General features: G+C 43.2%; 1 protein-coding gene across 1 annotated transcript in view; it reads left to right on the top strand.

The window, feature by feature from the left end:
• Positions 1 to 14,296: 14,296 nt before the first annotated feature.
• Positions 14,297 to 21,717, top strand: part of syt14a (synaptotagmin XIVa) — a 177,867-nt gene continuing 170,446 nt past the window's right edge. Inside the window, exons 1-2 of the mRNA XM_038969530.1 lie at positions 14,297 to 14,448; positions 15,133 to 15,207. Coding sequence (XP_038825458.1) covers positions 14,297 to 14,448; positions 15,133 to 15,207 — 227 coding nt within the window. The remainder of the gene's footprint in view (positions 14,449 to 15,132; positions 15,208 to 21,717) is intronic.

Below are 21,717 nucleotides of genomic sequence, written 5' to 3'. Positions count from 1 at the left end.
TTTACTAAAGGTGCTTTTCCTTAGGGGAACTACACAGTCACCTCTCATGGCAGACCTTGTGGATCTGCTGCCATATGTTTGGGTTTTCTGTTTAACAAACATACTGAGTGGAGGGGGAGCCAAGCCATTTAGGATCTTGAATACAAGACATGCATCGGTGTATTGCACAAGATTTTCCCAACTCAGGAGCTCATGCTTTCTGAGGATGTGACAGTGATGATGGCTATTGGGCTTCCTATCAAGCACTTTGAGAGCCTGTTTGTAGACAGACTGAATAGGTCTTACTGTTGTACAGCAAGCTTGGGCCCAACTAGTCAAGCAGTATGTTAAGTGGGGGAGTATCATAGATTTGAAGTACAGTTTTGCTACCTCTGTAGTCAAACAATTTCGTATAAATCGGAAATTAGCTAGGTTGAATTTGGTTATTTGAATTACCTTTTTCACATGCTTTTTAAAAGAGAGGTTGGAATCAAGTATGATGCCAAGGTACTTAAAATCAGATACCACCTGGAGCTTCTCCCCTGACACATAGACATCTGGCTCAGTAGCATCTGTTGCCCTCTTTGTGAAGAACATGCAAACAGTTTTTTTCACATTGAGATGCAAACACGAGTCACTGAGCCACTTTGTAACCTGGACCATTACAGTAGTGAGTTCTTGTGCAGCTTGTTGTTTGCTCTTTGCATGCACATATATCACTGTATCATCTGCATACATTTGAACTTCAGACCCAGTACAGACAGAAGGCAGATCATTAATGTACAGGCTGAACAGGAGGGGCCCCAGTATTGACCCTTGGGGCACACCCACATCATAGCTAAGAGTGGGCGACAGCTCATTGCTCACTCTGACACACTGAGTTCTGCCTTCAAGGTATGATTTCATCCATCTCAAGGCATCGGGGGAAAAGTTGAACTTGGACAATTTTGTGATGAGAATCTCATGGTTAACAGTATCAAAAGCCTTCCTTAGGTCCAGAAACACAGCCCCAACAACGCCCCCTTTGTCCATCTTGGACTTCACATTTTCCAGAAGAAAGCAGTTGGCCGTTTCTGTGGAGTGTTTCGCTCTGAAGCCAAACTGCATGGAGTGTAATGTGAAGGGGCTGTTGTTGAGGTGGGCAATCAGTTGTTCTGCTACACACTTTTCAACAACCTTTGACACCACAGGTAGTATACTAATGGGCCTGTAGTTACTCACGTCAGCAGGGTCGCCTGATTTAAAGATGGCCGTTATTATGGCCGACTTCCATACCCTTGGAAACACCCCGAGACCAATAGATGTGTTGGTGACCTTAGTAATGGGGCCAATGAGTGACTCTTTGTAGTTTTTAAGAAAGGTAGACTCCATCCCAAACACATCTTTGGCTTTAGAGTTCTTTAGTGAGCTAATCACCTTGTCCACCTTTGACTCAGAAACCTCCCTTATGATGAAGACAGGTTGAGCATCATTTACTAGCACTGAGCCCAAGAAACCAGTGGAGGGGTTCTGTGTCAGTACCCTGACAGAGTCAATAAAGTAGGAATTGAAGGCTATTGCTATTTCGACTGCATCCTGTGTTAGATTGTTATTCACCATGATTTCTAGTCTTTTTGCAGTGTTACTATGGTCTTTCCCTGTTAACTTTTTTAGATTCTCCCAGATCAGTTTAGAATTTCCCTTTGCTTCACCAATTATGTTAATAAAAAAGTTTGCCTTGGCCTGTCTGATTTCTTTCATCACCTTATTTCTCAACATGGTAAACCTACGTCTGTCATGCTCTAATTTGGATCTTAGGGCTATTTTTAGATAATAATCTCGTTCTTTCATCAATTTCCAGATTTCTCCATTTAGCCAAGGAAGAGTGCTCTTTTGGCCAGGTTTGGATTTGATTTTCTTTAGGAAACCATTTAATGTAGTCTGGATTGTGGATAGAAAAACTTGACTATCAGCTTCCACGTCTGCATAGGACAAGAGATCATTCCAGTTAATTCCCTTAATTGCGTTTTCAAAATAGCTTAATTCACTCTTAGGTATTCTTAGTTGATCAGGCTTTCTAACAGTAGAGAGGTTAAACCTGCTTTTAGACAGCTTTCTGGCTATAAGTGTCAGATTATGATCAGATAGCCCAGTAACCATATTGAATGATTTAGTCACTCTCTCTGGTTTATTACTGAACACCAAATCAATCTGTGTTTTAGAGCAACAAGTCACCCTGGTTGGCCCTTTAACTAGCTGTGTAAGGTCAAAGGCATTAGTGATCCGTTTGAGGGTTTTCCTACAACACTTGTCTTCATAATTAATGTTAAAATCTCCCATTAAGATGACCTCTTTCCCAAAATCACATTCCCTAAGCATGTTATTAAACTGATCAAAAAACACACTTTCGGTGGAAGGTGGCCTATACATTCCAATGAGGGTAAAAGACATTTGGGGAGACAGTGTAATGTTCAGGCCAATACATTCTAGTTCATTATCACATGACCACTCAATTTGTTTACATCGGATATGTTCTTTAATGTAAATCATCACACCCCCTCCTCTTCCTTCAGTCCTGTCTCTCCTGAAAACATTGTAGCCAGGCACAATCAAAGCAGCAGATGGAGAGTTTTTATGGAGCCATGTCTCTGAGAGGCAGAGAAAGTCAAGGTTGGAGTCTGTGAGTAGATGTTGAATTTGATCACTTTTTGGAATGACACTACGAATGTTCAAGTGCCCCCCTAGTAGTCCCTTGGGCTTAGCTCGTGGGTCCCAGATGACTCGAGAGTGATTGACACATTGAAAAAAGTTACATTTTCTGTGTTTTCTGACGGCTGGGTTTAGGCCGTTTTGTTTCGTTTTGATTAGGGGCAGTTCGGTAGCGCAATTAACAATCCCTCCCGCCTGCACTGGATGCGGGGAACTAATTAAAACAGCTTGCGTACCAGAAGCAGAGTCAGGGATCGCATATAGCGACTTTGGTATGTTTGAAGAGTCAAAATCTATCCTGGAGCCGGGTGAGTCGAGAGAAACCATAGGACCATAGCACTCACCCACTTCCACAGCGGCGACGATCAGTGGACGAGGCCATCCACCGCTTTCCACTCCGGTGCATATCGCTGGCTCGGTGATGTTGGGCCCAGGATTGAGTTGCACATCCCCGGAGAGCAGGAGGGTAGTGAACAGGTAGTTTAACAGTTTCCGATAAATGTTGGACTTGTGTTTGTTGCGCCTAAGCGGTTCAGTAGAATAAGGAGCGAGGTAGACTTGGCCATTATTCAGAACATTATGGTATGCTGTGTACTGTCCGCTCCCGTGGAACGGTGAACCAATGTGTTTGGTGTTAATATTCTCCGGTAGTAGACTGATTGTGTCATCCCAGCAAGGACGCACTGAGATTATCAGTAGAGCAGCTACATAACTGACAATCATGGCAGAGTACTGGAGATAAAACACATAATTGCGCTTTAACTCTTTGCATGAGTTACTTAGCTGGGGTCGGCGTACACCTGATGGTTTAGATAAAATTACAGCATTCGAATGAGAAGCGGCACCTGCCGCACCACCCTGTCTTCTGTCCGCCATTTTGCAAATTAGGTTTCGCGGGTAGAGGGACTGGTTGTTGTTAAACTAGCTAACGTTAGCTGGCTGGCTCGTTAGCTAACATTACGTGACGTGTGTACAACACAAGTTGAATATGGCCGGTGTCAGTAAACATCTGCAAAAAAGTGTAAGGAAATTGTTGCCAGCAAAGCTGGTTAGGCCGTTTTCATGTTATCCAGAGGTAAACAAATCATCAGCCAGAGTGTCAAGTGTGTGCTCCGAGAGCAAAACAAGATGTGTGGGGCTAAAGCTTAAGAGGGTGTGAACGATGTGAATGGGTGTAAACAAAGAAGAGCTCTTCACTAGATACCAAAACATTCAAAGATGATTTTCTCAAAAGTGAGTTTACAAGTTGATCAACTTTCAAGGCATAATTACTTTCCCATTGTTCCTCAAATGCAGTGTATGATATACCATTTTGTAGCTCAGACTACTACTTTTATCCAATGTAAAAAACACCATTTCACATTTTGCTACTTAAGACCAAATCCAAGTGATGAGTCACATACACTGCTCAAAAAAATAAAGGGAACACTTAAACAACACAATGTAACTCCAAGTCAATCACACTTCTGTGAAATCAAATTGTCCACTTAGGAAGCAACACTGATTGACAATAAATTTCACATGCTGTTGTGCAAATGGAATAGACAAAAGGTGGAAATTATAGGCAATTAGCAAGACACCCCGAATAAAGGAGTGATTCTGCAGGTGGTGACCACAGACCACTTCTCAGTTCCTATGCTTCCTAGATGATGTTTTGGTCACTTTTGAATGCTGGCGGTGCTCTCACTCTAGTGGTAGCATGAGACGGAGTCTACAACCCACACAAGTGGCTCAGGTAGTGCAGCTCATCCAGGATGGCACGTCAATGCGAGCTGTGGCAAAAAGGTTTGCTGTGTCTGTCAGCGTAGTGTCCAGAGCATGGAGGCGCTACCAGGAGACAGGCCAGTACATCAGGAGACGTGGAAGAGGCCGTAGGAGGGCAACAACCCAGCAGCAGGACCGCTACCTCCGCCTTTGAGCAGGAGGAGCACTGCCAGAGCCCTGCAAAATGACCTCCAGCAGGCCACAAATGTGCATGTGTCTGCTCAAACGGTCAGAAACAGACTCCATGAGGGTGGTATAAGGGCCCGACGTCCACAGGTGGGGGTTGTGCTTACAGCCCAACACCGTGCAGGACGTTTGGCATTTGCCAGAGAACACCAAGATTGGCAAATTCGCCACTGGCGCCCTGTGCTCTTCACAGATGAAAGCAGGTTCACACTGAGCACATGAGCACATGTGACAGACGTGACAGAGTCTGGAGACGCCGTGGAGAATGTTCTGCTGCCTGCAACATCCTCCAGCATGACCGGTTTGGCGGTGGGTCAGTCATGGTGTGGGGTGGCATTTCTTTGTGGGGCCGCACAGCCCTCCATGTACCGAGATGAGATCCTCAGAGCCCTTGTGAGACCATATGCTGACACATGCACATTTGTGGCCTGCTGGAGGTCATTTTGCAGGGCTCTGGCAGTGCTCCTCCTGCTCAAAGGCGGAGGTAGCGGTCCTGCTGCTGGGATGTTGCCCTCCTACGGCCTCCTCCACGTCTCCTGATGTACTGGCCTGTCTCCTGGTAGCGCCTCCATGCTCTGGACACTACGCTGACAGACACAGCAAACCTTCTTGCCACAGCTCGCATTGATGTGCCATCCTGGATGAGCTGCACTACCTGAGCCACTTGTGTGGGTTGTAGACTCCGTCTCATGCTACCACTAGAGTGAGAGCACCGCCAGCATTCAAAAGTGACCAAAACATCAGCCAGGAAGCATAGGAACTGAGAAGTGGTCTGTTGTCACCACCTGCAGAATCACTCCTTTATTCGGGGTGTCTTGCTAATTGCCTATAATTTCCACCTTTTGTCTATTCCATTTGCACAACAGCATGTGAAATTTATTGTCAATCAGTGTTGCTTCCTAAGTGGACAATTTGATTTCACAGAAGTGTGATTGACTTGGAGTTACATTGTGTTGTTTAAGTGTTCCCTTTATTTTTTTGAGCAGTGTATTTTGAAATATCTTTGGGGTTTTCATTTTTCTTTGCCATCTATATTAAGCTTATGAATAGAGTGAAATTCTGATTTTTTTCTCTCTAAATTGTAAAATATATATATATTTTTCAATTCCTCCAACCATCTCCTTCTTCATCTTACAAATGCCCCTTTTGCGCTCTCTTCATACATTTGGTCCAGTTCTAGTTGTAAAGAAAATAACTGACCCTTTCCTTCTTCATCAAGGTCCTCCATTAGAGATAAGAGAAAGTATTTACTTAAGAAGTTTCTCTTCCCTCAATCTTTTAAATTCAGCAATTTCTTTATCTCTCTTCATGGCTGGTTGTCTTATTTCATACTTCATTAATTCCCTTATTTCCCAAAAGACTTAAATAGTTGGGCTTTCCTCCACTTTTCTTGTATAATATCTTTGGCATCCATCTTGAAATTATCATCTTCCAACAGTCTACTATTGAGTTTCCAATAACTCTGATTCGGTTTATTTACTTCAGAGCCATTAATATTTACACTGTAAAGTCCATGGAGAATAAAAACACCTCCTCCCAGCTGCCCACTGCACTGAGGACAGGAAACACTGTCACCACTGATAAATCCACTATAATTGAGAATTTCAATAAGCATTTTTCTACAGCTGGCCATGCTTTCCACCTGGTTACCCCTACCCCCGTCAACAGCACTGCACCCCCCACAGCAACTCGCCCAAGCCTTCCCCATTTCTCCTTCTCCCAAATCCAGTCAGCTGATGTTCTGAAAGAGCTGCAAAATCTGGACCCCCTACAAATCAGCCGGGCTAGACAATCTGGACCCTTTCTTTCTAAAATGATCTGCCGAAATTGTTGCAACACCTATTACTAGCCTGTTCAACCTCACTTTCGTGTCGTCTGAGATTCCCAAAGATTGGAAAGCAGCTGCAGTCATCCCCCTCTTCAAAGGGGGGGACACTCTTGACCCAAACTGCTACAGACCTATATCTATCCTACCCTGCCTTTCTAAGGTCTTCGAAAGCCAAGTCAACAAACAGATTACCGACCATTTCGAATCCCACCATACCTTCTCTGCTATGCAATCTGGTTTCAGAGCTGGTCATGGGTGCACCTCAGCCACACTCAAGTTCCTAAACGATATCCTAACCGCCATCAATAAGAATCAATACTGTGCAGCCGTATTAATTGACCTGGCCAAGGCTTTCGACTCTGTCAATCACCACATCCTCCTCGGCAGACTCGATAGCCTTGGTTTCTCAAATGATTGCCTTGCTTGGTTCACCAACTACTTCTCTGATAGAGTTCAGTGTGTCAAATCGGAGGGCCTGTTGTCCGGGCCTCTGGCAGTCTCTATGGGGGTGCCACAGGGTTCAATTCTTGGACCGACTCTCTTCTCTGTATACATCAATGATGTCGCTCTTGCTGCTGGTGAGTCTCTGATCCACCTCTACGCAGACGACACCATTCTGTATACTTCTGGCCCTTCTTTGGACACTGTGTTAACAACCCTCCAGACGAGTTTCAATGCCATACAACTCTCCTTCCGTGGCCTCCAATTGCTCTTAAATACAAGTAAAACTAAATGCATGCTCTTCAACCGATCGCTGCCTGCACCTGCCCGCCCGTCCAACATCACTACTCTGGACGGTTCTGACTTAGAATATGTGGACAACTACAAATACCTAGGTGTCTGGTTAGACTGTAAACTCTCCTTCCAGACTCACATCAAACATCTCCAATCCAAAGTTAAATCTAGAATTGGCTTCCTATTTCGCAACAAAGCATCCTTCACTCATGCTGCCAAACATACCCTTGTAAAACTGACCATCCTACCGATCCTCAACTTCGGCAATGTCATTTACAAAATAGCCTCCAATACCCTACTCAATAAATTGGATGCAGTCTATCACAGTGCCATCCGTTTTGTCACCAAAGCCCCATATACTACCCACCACTGCGACCTGTACGCTCTCGTTGGCTGGCCCTCGCTTCATACTCGTCGCCAAACCCACTGGCTCCAGGTCATCTACAAGACCCTGCTAAGTAAAGTCCCCCGTTATCTCAGCTCGCTGGTCACCATAGCAGCACCCACCTGTAGCACGCGCTCCAGCAGGTATATCTCTCTGGTCACCCCCAAAACCAATTCTTCCTTTGGCCGCCTCTCCTTCCAGTTCTCTGCTGCCAATGACTGGAACGAACTACAAAACTCTGACACTGGAAACACTTATCTCCCTCACTAGCTTTAAGCACCAGCTGTCAGAGCAGCTCACATATTACTGCACCTGTACATAGCCCATCTATAATTTAGCCCAAACAACTACCTCTACCCAACTGTATTTATTTATTTATTTTGCTCCTTTGCACCCCATTATTTCTATCTTTACTTTGCACATTCTTCCACTGCAAATCTACCATTCCAGTGTTTTACTTGCTATATTGTATTTACTTTGCCACCATGGCCTTTTTTTTGCCTTTACCTCCCTTATCTCACCTCATTTGCTCACATTGTATATAGACTTATTTTTCTACTGTATTTTGACTGTATGTTTTGTTTATTCCATGTGTAACTCTGTGTTGTTGTATGTGTCGAACTGCTTTGCTTTATCTTGGCCAGGTCGCAATTGTAAATGAGAACTTGTTCTCAACTTGCCTACCTGGTTAAATAAAGGTGAAATAAAATAAATAAATAAATAAGAATATAACTTTAAGGTTAATAAGAATTGAAGGTTCAATGGATACCTTGACTACAGTGTTATCTAATGACTTAGAAATCAACCAGAATTTAAATCTTGACTGTCTGGACATGTCCTTGTTACTCCAAGTGAAGTCCTTTTTATCAGAATAATTAGATCACCAAATATCGAATAATTCATGACCGAGACAGATAATTAAACTCAGGATTAACAATGGTGGATCTGTTAGAAGGGGGATATCTGTCAATCATCACATTACATACAGAATTTAAATCTCCACCTAAAATAATTTTGATATATTGTCGTGAGTCCTTTGTGACTCAATGGACATAGCTAGCTAGTGTAGCCAATTGTGACTGCTAGCTAGCTAGCTATGTTAACCTGGTGCTTTCTTGCCTAGTCTTAGCTAGACTACTGATGTTTTACAAACAAAAACACTAGCTAGCTCATATAGCTACCTAATATCACATAGGCTAGACCATAAATGTATTGATTTACCTAGCTACCTATGCTTTAAAAGTTAGCTAAAATAGCTAGCTAACGTAGAAACTTTGACAACAATCATGACCAGTCCATAAATGAAGCTTGCTACAATTTCACAAAGTAATTAGCGACTGCGACGAAATATACTACTACTAATACAACAGCTACAATTACCTATTTTTAACTTTTTGGTATCTTCTCCGGCTGGCCTTGACTGTCTCACAATGAACGTCAGAAAGTCAGGCACCGAGTCCGGGTCGAGCTGCAAAACAGAGGGCTCGAGCAGCAGAGGCCACCACTAGTGAATCGTGTGGTTTTTGGTAGCTCCCTATTAAGGATACTTCAGCAAATTAAAGTTTATTTGTCACGTGCGCCGAATTACAGTGAAATGCTTACTTACAGGCTAACCAATAGTGCAAAAAGGGTGTTAGGTGAACAATAGATAAGTAAAGAAATAAAACAACAGTAAAAAGACAGGCTATATACAGTAGCGAGGCTATAAAAGTAGCAAAACTACATACAGACACCGGTTAGTCAGGCTGATTGAGGAGGTATGTACATGTAGATATGGTTAAAGTGACTATGCATATATGATGAACAGAGAGTAACAGTAGCGTAAAAGAGGGGTTGGCGGGTGGTGGGTGGCAGGACACAATGCAGATAGCCCGGTTAGCCAATGTGCGGGGGCACTGGTTGGTCGGCCCAATTGAGGTAGTATGTGCATGAATGTATAGTTAAATTGACTATGCATATATGATAAACAGAGAGTAGCAGCAGCGTAAAAAGAGGCTTTGCTGTGTCCTCTTCACGACTGTCTTGGTGTGTTTGGACCATTCTAGTTTGTTATTGATGTGGACACCGAGGAACTTGAAGCTCTCAACCTGCTCCACTACAGCTCCGTCGATGAGAATGGGGGCTTGCTCGGTCCTCCTTTTCCTGTAGTCCACAATCATCTCCTTAGTCTTGGCTAAATTGGGGTGTATTTACACTCGTGCTGGGGGAAATTTGTCTGTGCAGCTGTCTGACCCTTTAGGTGAATAAATGTGGTTTGACCTTTTATAGTTGTCCGTCAGTTTTTTCCCTGTTATTTAGAACCTAACAACGCCAAGCCAGAAGAAGAACAATAATACAGCCAGTGCTGACCGATCATTCAGGTATTTAGCATGTTTTGCATGTTATTTTAGCTTTAATACGAGTTATCAATTTGCAAACAATGTAAAAAAATTAAATAATAATTCAGTTAATAAAGCCACATGGTCTCTTTTTTGCTTTCTTGAGTAAGGCAGCGCCAAAATGCAGGTGTTTCAGCCTAGCTAAGTGCTTTCTGTGGTGGTGGGGCAGTTAGCGGAAAATACAGAGCGTAGGGGTTGGTAATGTTCTCTTGTTGCGCTGTGATTGGCTCCGTGTTCTGTCACTCTTGGGGACACTACCTCACCACAAAATCTACGAGAGGAGCTCGAAAATTCAAGCCCCTTGGGTGCTGCCATAAACTTACATTAGAAGTGCCCATCCAAGAAGGCTCAAGGTCATTGGCCACAGATAAAATTACATCAAATCACGTTATATCTAAAGTAGCTTTGATTGCACTGGTCATGTCAACATCATACTTTCAAAATCTTAGCTAGCGAGCTAGCAGTTGCCATGACTATCCTGTGAGGATCAGGTTACAGTGGATCAGCTCTACAGAGATATCTCTCTCCCGCAGAGGGGAGAATGTTGAAGGTGGGTGTCTGGAATGTCTTTGTGCCTTATGAAGAGTTTACAGCCCAAAACTAGAACATCTAATAAATGGGCTCTGGGTCAATATATTTCATCATCCGAATGGGTGGGAACAATGATGGATGGAATATGAAAATGAATGTCTATTTTATAATGTTATTAAAAGTTAAATGAGGACGTTATAACGAAACCATTGTAACTTGAAGAGTTCTCATAATGTGCATATGATGTTTACGTATTGTGTAGAAAATATCCAGATTAAAGAGAATGTTTTTGTCACGATAAGACAGTGATTTTAGTTATCTAAACAAGATCATAGTAAATTGAAATACCTTGCCTCGTAACTAGCTACGCCCCAGGGAACCCAGAGAGCGTATCATAAAGACGAAATGCACCCTTTTATACCAGAGGGTATAAATCATGTGAGTTAAGAATTAACATACTAGACTTGAGGACCACGCGCTGCAGCCAAGGCCTACGATTAGTCATTACCCCGAAGCAACACATGAGGTTGAAGAAGACAAAGGAACCTCTTAAATATCAATGCTACGGTTGAGTAGTTTAGTACTGTATCTAAGGTGAATTCAAGCAGGACCACCCGGTTATTCTCTTCAAGTCATCATTTGTCTACACTACTCTCATTCCCACGCTGGGATCATCTACACGGCTGATTAGCCGCCCTGAGAAGACCACTCTTACAGATTGAGTGCAATGAAACAGACAACTAAGAGAAAGGACATTGTGACATCTTGTGGACAATCAGAGACTTACACATGAGGACAAAAGACCAGGCCAACCGAAGATATCTAACAGAAATATCCAACAGGGACACCCAACGGAGAACTTCAACACACAAATACATGCATTACACTTCTTACCCATAAGAGCAGCAGTTCGGGGCAAGGTATTAAGGCTAAACTAAGCATAGTTTACAAATATATCCAAGTGTTGCTTTTCTCTCTTGCGCTCTATCTTTAAATCTTTCAATCTCCATCTTGTGTAACACGTGTCATATTGTGTTGGTCCGCTAGGGACCAACACAAATTGTCATTGTATTAAGTTCTAATCAATAACCTAGACTGTGTGTATGTGTATCTTATGTTATCATTTAGCTTGTTAGTAAATAAATAATAAACTCAATTTGTGTGGTACGGAATGATTAGTGAGACCCGGGTTTGTGCAGATTTAAAGGATTCTATGACGTTCAGAATGAGACTGATATGAGGAAATGATTGGCTGCTATGATATCGAGATTCTGATATATTCTTGAGTTAATTTGGGAAACGGTAAGTCATTAAACAAACTTTTCCTGTGGTTCTCCAGGTTAATAATGAGTTAATTGTTACATGATTCATTTAATCACGTAATAATTAAACATGGTTAATTATTCGATAAATAGCATGTCATCACATTAATAATAGTCACGTCACATCACAGTCATCATCATGAATCAAGTCGACAATCTACTGGCAAATCTTTTTCAGTCCATGTCATATGAAGAGAAATTATAGATAAAACGTACCAGTTCTCATGACACAACAAGTTGGAAATTTGAAATAGCAAAGTCAACAATGAGTGGTTTGGAAGAAATCAGTGGCTAACTGCAAGCGATGCAAAGCAATCACTAGCCTGCTATTCAGTGGAGTGGGTGTGTGGTCCAGGTCTGGGTTGAAGGGTATGTTTTCCAAGGTCAAAAGGATAAACATTCAACATTGGCCATGTGTCAATACAGCATGACTTCTGCCACATTCAAAACAACTGGAAACTCGGAACTGGGAAATCAGACTTTAGTGAGTTCAAGACAACTGGGAACTCGGTAAAAAATGAGCTCAGACTGGGAAAATATGTTTTGAACTGTCATTTAACCTGGAATTCCAAGTTGGGAACTCTGGTCTCTTTCTAGAGATCCGCCCTGAAGACCACTGACGTCATGATTCGACCTTGTATTTTTCAGACTTCCCAGTTGCCTTGAAAGCACCATAAATCCAGAGAATGCCATACTTTGTTGACAAAGTGTGATGACAAAATTTGCCCATGACGGACTGCCGCGCCACTTTCCTGTTCAAGTGAGCACAGCACAACAACGTGAGTCTAAAAATGTATTGTATGCTGCTACATAAATGATGTAATATGCCAGGGAGATACTGTAGCTAAGAAAGTAATTCCAAATGTATGTTGTGTAGTAAGCTGTTAGCTATTGGTGGTGCACATGTAGCCTATAAACTGTTTTAGAAATGTCATCATAAGAGCTTTCATTGTCTGCTGATATGCCCCCTTTATTTGTCCTACGTTTCTGACTTGGTGTACAGGGAGAACACTGTAAGAACCGCCCATGTTCTGAATTACGTTGCTGTACATTTAAAACTGCTAAACAAATAGTTATATTGACTACGTCTGTTCTAGCTCGCTCATTATTTATATAATCTAAATTACACATTGCCTTTTATTCGCTCGTCGTCCCCTTATGCCATAGTTTGTACATCTCAATTGCCAATAGATACCACATTTTTTTAAGCAAGTCATCCATATCAGCTATGTTTTTTTTATAAAGGCAGTAAATGAGGCTGAATTAACTGTTTCACTGCCATACAAGACTTCGCTGATAGCCAGGTGTAGCAGTTGTACGGATTCACTCCATGGTGCTGAAAAGACAGCTCTGCTTTTGGGACAGCTTTATGTAGCTTTATAGTGCAATTCATGTATTGTAATGGTGGTTTGCCTTACCAAGATTTACATGTTAAAATCACCACTGTCAGCTGTAATATCAAAGACGACTCCTTTCTTAGAACAGGTAGTTACAGTTTTTTCTGAATGCTTAAACTCTAACAGTGTCACACCCTGATCTGTTTCAGCTGTCTTTGTGATTGTCTCCACCCCCCTCCAGGTGTCACCCATCTTCCCCATTATCCCCTGTGTATTTATACCTGTGTTTTCTGTCTGTCTATGCTAGTTCGTCTTGTTTGTCAAGTCAACCAGCGTTTTTGTGTCTCAGATCTTTCTTTTCCCAGTCTCTCTTTTTCTCGCGTTCCTGGGTTTGACCCTTGCCTGCACCTGAGTCTGAGCCCGCCTGCCTGACCACTCTGCCTGAGCCTGCCTGCCATCCGGTACTGTTGCCCCACCTCTGGTTTACTGTCCCCTGCCTGCCTTGACCTGTCTATTGACTGCCTCTGTTGGATTGTTAAACCATTGTTAATTTGACGTTGTCTGCATCTGGGTCTTACCTTCATAAATAATTGTACGAACTGGCCATGACTGACCCAGCAGACCCGGGCCAGCTGCAGAACACCATCTCTTCACAAGGATCCCCCATTGGTAGGCACGAGGAATTGCTTCGTGGTCTTATGGAGAGGGTCTTATGGCAGCCTGCCACCGCCCCTCAGTAACTCGGCGGCTGGCAGCGCCGCCCCACCGGCCACTCCATCTTCCCGAGAGCCCCGTTTGCCCCCCCTGGAACGATTTAATGGAGAGACAAGCACCTGTCGGGCATTTTTAGCTCAGTGTGCCCTCATTTTTGAGCTTCAGCCTTCCCCTCGGATCGCTCCAAGATAGCCTACCTCATCACGCTGATGTCTGGGAGGGCTCTCACCTGGGCTACCGCCTGATGGAAACAACAGCCAGCTATGTGTGTGAGTCTGGAGGGGTTCGTAGGAGAGGGGAGGTAGGTTTTTGATGCCCCGTTCTCCGGGAGAGAAGCTGCCCGGAAGCTAATCCAGCTCCGGTAGGATGCCTGCAGAGTGGCTGACTATGCAGTGGATTTCCGCACATTGGCAGCGGAGAGAGCTTGGAACCAGGAAGCACTGTTCGACATGTTCCTGCACGGCCTCTCGGAGGAGGTTAAGGATGAGCTTGCTACTCGGGAGTTACCCATGGATCTTGAATCCCTCATCACTTTGACCATCCACATCGATGGGCGATTGCGGGAACAACGGATGGAGAGGAAATTCAATTTCACTCGCACGTACAGGGATTCAACCTTGTCTCCGAGTCATCCCGGAAGTCTCCGACGGTCCCGTTGCCAAGAGCACCCGAGGTTTCCCGACCTTCCTCGAGAGTCACCGAGGACGGCCGAGGCACTGTTTCCCGAGCCTATGCAACTAGGCAGAGCTGGGCTGTCGCCAGCGGAACGGAAACACAGGATCAATACAAGGAGCTGTCTGTAATGCGGGACTTTTGGTTATTTTGTGTCCTCTCGCCCCGTAAAAGACCAGGCTCACCGGTAGGAGCAAGAACTCTGGTGGGCTATATGGAGAACCTTTCTGCTTCCATTACTCACACCCCATTTCAAGTGATTCTGCTGTGGGGGAAACCAGTCCAAATATCTCTGGGTCCTCATTGACTCTGGGGCCGATGAGAGCTTTTTGGACGCCACACTGGCTTCCGAGCTGAACAGTCCCTCTCCATTCCCATGGATGTTAGAGTGCTGGACGGGCACTCTATAGGTTGGGTCACCCATAACACCACTCCCATCAACCTACGTGTGTCAGGGAATCACAGTGAGACCATTAAATTCCTACTCATCATGTCCCCCCAGGTTCCCGTGGTTTTGGGATTCCCCTGGCTCCAGCAACACAATCCCCTCAACAACTGGTCTACAGGTGCTATCATGGGCTGGAGTGCGTTCTGCCATTCCCATTGTCTGAAGTCTGCACAACCTGGCCCGGGACGTCTTCCTGGGGGCTCGGAAGCCGCTCCGGACCTCTCCCCCATTCCTGCGGAGGTAGGACGCCAGGTGGCGTCCCTAGGGTACTGTCACACCCTGATCAGTTTCACCTGTCCTTGTTATTGTCTCCACCCCCTCCAGGTGTTGCTTGTTATCCCTGGTGTCACTGCTTCATGTGCTTGGCCCTCCTATGTTGAACATAATAAACGGCTCTCTATCCACCGGATGTGTACCAAACTCACTAAAAGTGGCAGTAATAAAGCCTCTCTTGAAAAAGCCAAACCTTGACCCAGAAAATATAAAAAACTATCGGCCTATATCGAATCTTCCATTCCTCTCAAAATTTTTAGAAAAAGCTGTTGCGCAGCAACTCACTGCCTTCCTGAAGACAAACAATGTATACGAAATACTTCAGTCTGGTTTTAGACCCCATCATAGCACTGAGACTGCACTTGTGAAGGTGGTAAATGACCTTTTAATGGCGTCAGACCGAGGCTCTGCATCTGTCCTCGTGCTACTAGACCTTAGTGCTGCCTTTGATACCATCGATCACCACATTCTTTTGGAGAGACTGGAAACCCAAATTGGTCTACACGGACAAGTTCTGGCCTGGTTTAGATCTTATCTGTCGGAAAGTTATCAGTTTGTCTCTGTGAATGGTTTGTCCTCTGACAAATCAACTGTACATTTCGGTGTTCCTCAAGGTTCCGTTTTAGGACCACTATTGTTTTCACTATATATTTTACCTCTTGGGGATGTCATTCGAAAACATAATGTTAACTTTCACTGCTATGCGGATGACACACAGCTGTACATTTCAATGAAACATGGTGAAGCCCCAAAATTGCCCTCGCTAGAAGCCTGTGTTTCAGACATAAGGAAGTGGATGGCTGAAAACGTTCTACTTTAAACTCGGACAAAACAGAGATGCTTGTTCTAGGTCCCAAGAAACAAAGAGATCTTCTGTTAAATCTGACAATTAATCTTGATGGTTGTAAAGTCGTCTCAAATAAAACTGTGAAGGACCTCGGCATTACTCTGGACCCTGATCTCTCTTTTGACGAACATATCAAGACTGTTTCAAGGACAGCTTTTTTCCATCTACGTAACATTGCAAAAATCAGAAATTTTCTGTCCAAAAATGATGCAGAAAAATTTATCCATGCATTTGTTACTTCTAGGTTAGACTACTGCAATGCTCTACTTTCCGGCTACCCGGATAAAGCACTAAATAAACTTCAGTTAGTGCTAAATACGGCTGCTAGAATCCTGACTAGAAACAAGAAATGTGATCATATTACTCCAGTGCTAGCTTCCCTACACTGGCTTCCTGTTAAGGCAAGGGCTGATTTCAAGGTTTTACTGTTAACCTATAAAGCGTTACATGGGCTTGCTCCTACCTATCTTTCCGAGTTGGTCCTGCCGTACATACCTACACGTACGCTACGGTCACAAGACGCAGGCCTCCTAATTGTCCCTATAATTTCTAAACAAACAGCTGGAGGCAGGGCTTTCTCCTATAGATCTCCATTTTTATGGAATGGTCTGCCTACCCATGTGAGAGACGCAGACTCGGTCTCAACCTTTAAGTCTTTACTGAAGACTTATCTCTTCAGTAGGTCATATGATTGAGTGTAGTCTGGCCCAGGAGTGTGAAGGTGAACGGAAAGGCTCTGGAGCAACGAACCGCCCTTGCTGTCTCTGCCTGGCCGGTTCCCCTCTCTCCACTGGGATTCTCTGCCTCTAACCCTATTACAGGGGCTGAGTCACTGACTTACTGGTGCTCTTTCATGCCGTCCCTAGGAGGGGTGCGTCACTTGAGTTGGTTGAGTTACTGACGTGATCTTCCTGTCTGGGTTGGCGCCCCCCCTTGGTTTGTGCTGTGGTGGAGATCTTTGTGGGCTATACTCGGCCTTGTCTCAGGATTGTAAGTTGGTGGTTGAATATATACCTCTAGTGGTGCGGGGGCTGTGCTTTGGCAAAGTGGGTGGGGTTATATCCTTCCTGTTTGGCCCTGTCCGGGGGTATCATCGGATGGGGCCACAGTGTCTCCTGACCCCTCCTGTCTCAGCCTCCAGTATTTATGCTGCAGTAGTTTATGTGTCGGGGGGCTAGGGTCAGTTGGTTATATCTGGAGTACTTCTCCTGTCTTATCCAGTGTCCTGTGTGAATTTAAGTATGCTCTCTCTAATTCTCTCCTTCTTTCTTTCTTTCTCTCTCTCGGAGGACCTGAGCCCTAGGACCACGCGTCAGGACTACCGGGCATGATGACTCCCTGCTGTCCCCAGTCCACCTGGCCTTGCTGCTGTTCCAGTTTCAACTGTTCTGCCTGCGGTTATGGAACCCTGACCTGTCCACCGGACGTGCTACCTGTCCCAGACCTGCTGTTTTCAACTCTTAATGATCGGCTATGAAAAGCCAACTGACATTTATTCCTGATTATTATTTGACCATGCTGGTCATTTATGAACATTTTGAACATCTTGGCCATGTTCTGTTATAATCTCCACCCGGCACAGCCAGAAGAGGACTGGCCACCCCTCATAGCCTGGTTCCTCTCTAGGTTTCTTCCTAGGTTTTGGCCTTTCAGGGAGTTTTTCCCAGCCACCGTGCTTCTACACCTGCATTGCTTGCTGTTTGGGGTTTTAGGCTGGGTTTCTGTACAGCACTTCGAGATATTAGCTGATGTACGAAGGGCTATATAAAATAAACTTGATTTGATTTGATTCATAAACTGATTGATATAAATACTCTTTTATTGACAGAGAAAATATACCTTTATGTTATAAAAAACATTTTGATTAGCTTACATATTGCGTCAAGGTATTGATTTTAAACAGCCATCACTAACATTGAGTGGCTGCTACCAACATACTGACTCAATCTCTAGCCACTTTAATAATTAAAAATTGGATGTAATAAATGTATCACTAGTCACTTTAAACTTTGCCACTTTATATAATGTTTACATACACTACTCATCTCATATGTATATACTGTACTCTATACCATCTACTGCATCTTGCCTATACCGTTCGGCCATCGCTCATCCATATATATTTTTATGTACATATTCTTACTCATTCCTTTACACTTGTGTGTATAAGGTAGTTGTTGTGAAATTGTTAGATAACTTGTTAGATATTACTACTGTACATGGTCAGAACTAGAAGCACAAGCATTTCGCTACACTCGCATTTACATCTGCTAACCATGTGTATGTGAGAAATACAATTTTATTTTATTTGAAATTTTATTTAATTTAGATTTTTGATTTCTCGGTCACAGAGATGGGGATGGAGGAGAGAATGGATTTTGAGAGACTCGTGGTACCTGGTAAGACTCGTGAATTTATTACCACCTGACTTTTCTCTGTCTGTATTTTCTTCCCTGTAGGTACCCCTGGTCTTCACAGTAGTGTTAGGGTTAACCTGCCCTTCATGAATAATGGCTACCTGTAGTTCACAGCACAACTCTGTAGTTGGAGACAACCATCTATCTGAATAAAGCATGCATTTTAATTTTGTGGCCTCTGATATATTAACCCTCCTCTAAACCTGTTCAAGTGATGTAGCAAACCCCTGACTAAAGTTATGCATTGAATAATGACAAGGATGTGCAGTAAGACTGTTTTATACTTTCGTTTAATTACTAATTTTATATATTAGATTTTGAGGCGACTCAACCTCCAGGAACCCCCGTAGTGCCCATCAGGAGAGGGGAACTTGCTGATAGTAACACGTACTGTCTGTCCCGATACCATCATTGCCATTGATAGCTGTAATACGTTGGGCTGGAGGATTTTCGAAATTAATGGGTAGGATTGTATGGGGGGAAATAAAAAGTGACTTTCTTTCCAGTTAGGCTACATCCTCCACACAAAACGTTGAATGAACATGCCTATACAAAGCCATGGGCTTTTCAGACTGGTATTTGAGTACATCAGTATGGGATAGTTTGTTTGGTAGCTAGCTAAATTATTTCATTATTAGATTTTTTAAACTCTCATTAGCAATGATGCCTAGTGTTTGAAAATGAATGTTTAATTCTTCACCTTTGTGAAGTTTTAATTTGAATCGTTCTGTTGTTGGAGCAATGGAAATCATATAAAAATTAAGTTTGGTTTAAAATAAATACCATTTAGTTCTTACACTGTTTGTCCATAATTTATTTGTAATCTAAAAGCAACCATCATTTGTCACATTTGTAGGAATCACAGTAGCCAACACTAGATCTGAAACAGACTGGATTACATTAACAATGGTGGTAGCCTATGAACCTGTTGATTGTGTTTTCAATAACATCCATATTGCTTTCAAAGTGATACATTATTTTAGTATGCTGGTTTGTTTAGATTGTGAATGTATTAATTATTGTCATATCATTAATATGTTATTTTTTATTGCATGCTTAAATGGGCTGACTTTTAAACTGACGACTATACAAATGATAACCTTTATTTTTATCTGGAAATGTATTTGAGATCCACTATAATTTAATTCCACTCACTGAAAACATGTTTTGCCTTCTTGCCAGGTCGCCCTCGCAAAATAGTTTTTTAACCTCAATGGGTCTTACCTGGTTAAAGAAAGGTTAAATAAATACATGTTCTAAATTAATTTCCCTAAGAATGCATGCTTTTGCACACACTGTAAAACAATTCGTCGTGGCCACAAATTATCCATTATATTGACCAGATACTCAAGTGGCCGAGCTCACAATTGGAAGGACATGTCTTCAAAGATGGAGAGCAGTCGGGAGGAGGCGAGAGCAGGTTGGCTAAAATGGTCCAATGAGAGGGTAGACACGTGTGTGAACAAAAGGCACAACTCCAATGTGAAATAGTTTTCTCCAAGTTGCCGGGGTGTCACGTGTCCTACTTATATCAGTACATGTGTAACAACCTAAGCATTACGAAACTTATATTCGATCAACTAAGCCTCAAGTAGCAAATTACATTTTTTGTTGACCAAGTTCCACACTTTCATTGCCTTCCATTCAAAAACCCTTGCATTGTGGGCGAAAAAACGCCACCTGCTGGAGAAGACAGATTTTGAGGCTTCAGTCTCGGTGAATAGGAGTAGACCAACAGAAGGTAAGCTTCGTGATACACCAACCATCTAGTGACCCCCCTTCCCTTTCGTTTACATTGCGCCTCTCCCCTTCTTCAACGATCGCTTTGGTTGAATCCAAAACAGAACATCATGGCGATTGATGGTAAGTAGGCCAATAACGCGTCTCCTCGTCTTGTACAATGAACATCCATTGGAAATAATTAATATTGGCACGACAAACGTGATTGAATATGTTTAGTGAACGTACTGATTTATGACATTTGCAAAAGTTTTTGTCGTTTGCAACGTCGCGATGGGTTTACATTGGAAACTGAAATCTCATAGCGGCACTGCAAAGATCATGTAGCCTACTCTAGGCATGTCATTTCTGTGGTGCTGAAAAGATAGCTTCCCCCGAAATGCTGTGATTTTGTTCCATCCTGCCTGTGTGCTATTTTCGATTGAGAAGATATCGAGGTGTTTGTTGAATGCTATGTTTTAACCCATTCAACTTCTGTCTGACTGCGATAGCGAGTGTTTCATATTTAGGCTACGATTGGGAAACTGTTGTCATGTTGTAGTGAGAAAATGGTAGAGACCTGAAGTTGAAATAAAAAGCCAGAATAAATAGTGAGATGTGTACTCGTGCACAAAGCAGGGAAGAGCTGTAGGCAAGCATGTGTCTGGGTGCCGTTTATTGTTTATCAAATGCATTTAATCAGCGGGCAAATAAAGCAAAGCACAGTATGTTCTTATAGTGGTACATGAAGAACTAACTTGTTTGCTGGTTTTGGACTGGGTTCTTCCTGTTTTAGCTTACATGCAACAAGCGTGTAAAAAAAAATATAAACGCAACATGTAAAAATATAAACACAATATGTAAAGTCTTGGTCCTATATTTCATGAGTTGAAATAAAAGATCCCCAAAATATTCCATATGGACAAAAAGCTTATTTTGGACACATTTTGTGCACACATTTGTTTACATCCCTGTTAGTGAGCATTTCTCCTTCACCAAGACAATCCACCCATCTGAAAGGTATGTCATATCAAGAAGCTGATTAAACAGCATGATCATTAGAGGTGCACCTTGTGCTGGGGACAATAAAAGACTACTCTAAAATGTGCAGTTTTGTCACACAACACAATGCCACAGATGTCTCAAGTTTTGAGGGCGCATGCAATTGGCATGCTGACTGCAGGAATGCCCTCCAGAGCTGTTGTCAGAGAATTGAATGTTACATTCTCTACAATCAACATAATTTTAGAGAATTTGGCAGTACCTCCAACCGGCTTCATAAACGCAGACCATGTGTAACCACGCCAGCCCAGGACCTCCACATCCATCTTCTTCACCTGCGGGATCATTTGAGACCAGCCACCGGGAACAGCTGATGAAACTGTGGGCTTGCACAACCAAAGAAAATCTGCACAAACTGTCAGAAAACATCTCAGGGAAGCTCATCTGCGTGCTCATTGTCCTCACCAGGGTCTTTACCTCACTGCAGTTCAG

The sequence above is a fragment of the Salvelinus namaycush genome, chromosome 30 (assembly GCF_016432855.1).
Source record: "Salvelinus namaycush isolate Seneca chromosome 30, SaNama_1.0, whole genome shotgun sequence".
Classification (NCBI taxonomy): domain Eukaryota; kingdom Metazoa; phylum Chordata; class Actinopteri; order Salmoniformes; family Salmonidae; genus Salvelinus; species Salvelinus namaycush.
Note: the sequence above shows the minus strand (reverse complement) of the source record. Positions and strands in the feature narration are given on the sequence as shown.